The following is a 1,892-nucleotide window of genomic DNA, read 5'->3' on the forward strand; positions in this document are numbered from 1 at the left end:
GGCCCCGAATGCCGACAGCTGCGGGTCCCCGGGGCAGGGCCACCGGAGCCTGTGTCCCGAGCTGTAGCGACGCCCCTGGATGGAAGTCCACCAGCTGAGCCGCCGGCCAGGGCTCCATGTGCTGCCTTCACTTTCCAGGAACAGGATGGGAAGCAGCCCGTGCCCGGGACAAACTCACGTGACGGTTCACCTGGACTTGGAAGAGGAAGGACATGAGCCCTGGCCGGCCGCTCGCTGGGTAGAGCGTCCTCCGGGGACACCAAGGCTGTGGGTCCCATCCCTGGTCAGGGCACATACGAGACCCACCCAGTGGACGCGTGGATCAGTGGAACAACAAATCGATGTTCCTCCTTCCTTCTCTCCATCTCTCAAGTCAATAAATTGAAAAAAAAAAAAAGATAAAGGAAATAAAACCCCACTTGGCGTCAAGCATGGCGAGCAGGTGCCTCTGGCAGAGCCGGTCGGGAGCTCCCTGCGGAGAGGGCGCGTGAGCCGGCTGGGCCCCGCTGCCCCTCCCAGTGTGGATCCCTCCAGGCTGGTCTTAGGGTCCCTCCTGGGGTCAGCTCTCCCAGGTGTTGTACTCACATGTGGCCACCAGGGGGAGGTGTTCCCTGCAAAGGCTCAGCCTCCCCCTCTGTCATTGCAAGACCCGCCTCCACTAGGGTCCCCTCTGGGGGTGCTCCTGCCCCTGGAGCCGGAGAGGGGAAGCTGTCTCTGCCCCCTCCACCACCCCGGTGGCTGGGCGTCCTGGTCAGGGGTCAGGCAAAGAAGCCATGTGGGGCCTGGCCTGCTGGACCCAATGGGCCCCATCTGAGTGTGTGGCCAGGGTGTGGCCCAGCTTTATAGGCGAAGCTGGGAAGTCTGGGTTTTCATAGGAGATCTCTGGGCACCTCCCACAAACGTAGCCACAGCCGGGCGGCCAGCGTGGGGGCCGGAGGGTTCGGCTGACCGAGCTGGGGCGGGGAGGTGTTTGTGGGGTCTGGTGCCCTTGACCACTGTGCTTCCATCGCTCCCTCCTGCTACCCTCAGAGAGGGGACCTGCGCCCCAACCCGTACCCCATGGCCAGGAGATCCCCGAAGCTCCATCCGTCTCCCCGTGGACAGAGGTGGTACCCCAACTGTGGGCGCTGTGCCCCCGGGCGACATGAAGCACCGGGCCCGGCCCCCACGGGCTCAGCCATGGCAAGCGACCAGTTTCACCTCCACATTTGTTTCACTCACAAGTAACACTCGAGGCAAATCACGGGGTGAGGTGGGAGCCTGGGAGCCCCGCATGAAGCTGCCCACACCTGCCGTGTGTGCCGGGGGTGCCCCCGGTCCTGGGAACGCCTGTGCCCAGGTGGTCGAACCCCGAGCCAGTCCCACCTGCCCTGTGTGTGGGCGTCGGGGGAAGGAGGAGCCCTCCTGCCCCGGAAGGTCCACCACTTACCCCGGATGATGAACAGCCGGCCTTCGCGCGGCCGTTGGGGCAGTTGTCATCATTTTGTTAAAGGCTCGCACTGGAAAAATAAGCCGCAGTGCAAACCCTGCCCTCCCTCCCGAGGTGCTCTGGGCCACGTGCATCACCCAGGCTGTGCCCAGGCTGTGTCCTGGCTCAGTTTCCCCGTCTCTACAATGGGCAACAGTCATTTCTCACTCAGTGCTGGGCACACTGCCCGCTCAGCGGGTGCTCCAGGTGCACCGCTCACAGGCCACGGGGCCCAGGTGTGGCTGACGCCACTTCCTCCGTCACATGCCGCGGCGCCTACAGTTAGGCAGCGTCCCTCAGGGCCACAGGCAGAGTGTCCCTTGGCCCCTCCCCCTGCTCCACCCTGGACTTCCGCCCAGTCAGCACTCGGCCTGCAGACGCCTCCCTGTGCCGGGGAAGCGTGGCGAGCAGGCGGGGCAGAGGG

At 64.9% G+C, this 1,892-nt stretch overlaps 1 protein-coding gene across 1 annotated transcript in view; it reads left to right on the forward strand.

Annotated features, from left to right (window-relative positions):
• Positions 1 to 1,273: 1,273 nt before the first annotated feature.
• The window catches only part of SARDH (sarcosine dehydrogenase), a 40,049-nt gene continuing 39,430 nt past the window's right edge, over positions 1,274 to 1,892 (forward strand). The window contains 1 exon segment of the mRNA XM_014544220.1: positions 1,274 to 1,339. Within this exon segment, the coding sequence (XP_014399706.1) occupies positions 1,274 to 1,339 (66 nt within the window).

The sequence above is a fragment of the Myotis brandtii genome, unplaced genomic scaffold (genome assembly GCF_000412655.1).
Source record: "Myotis brandtii unplaced genomic scaffold, ASM41265v1 scaffold357, whole genome shotgun sequence".
NCBI lineage: Eukaryota > Metazoa > Chordata > Mammalia > Chiroptera > Vespertilionidae > Myotis > Myotis brandtii.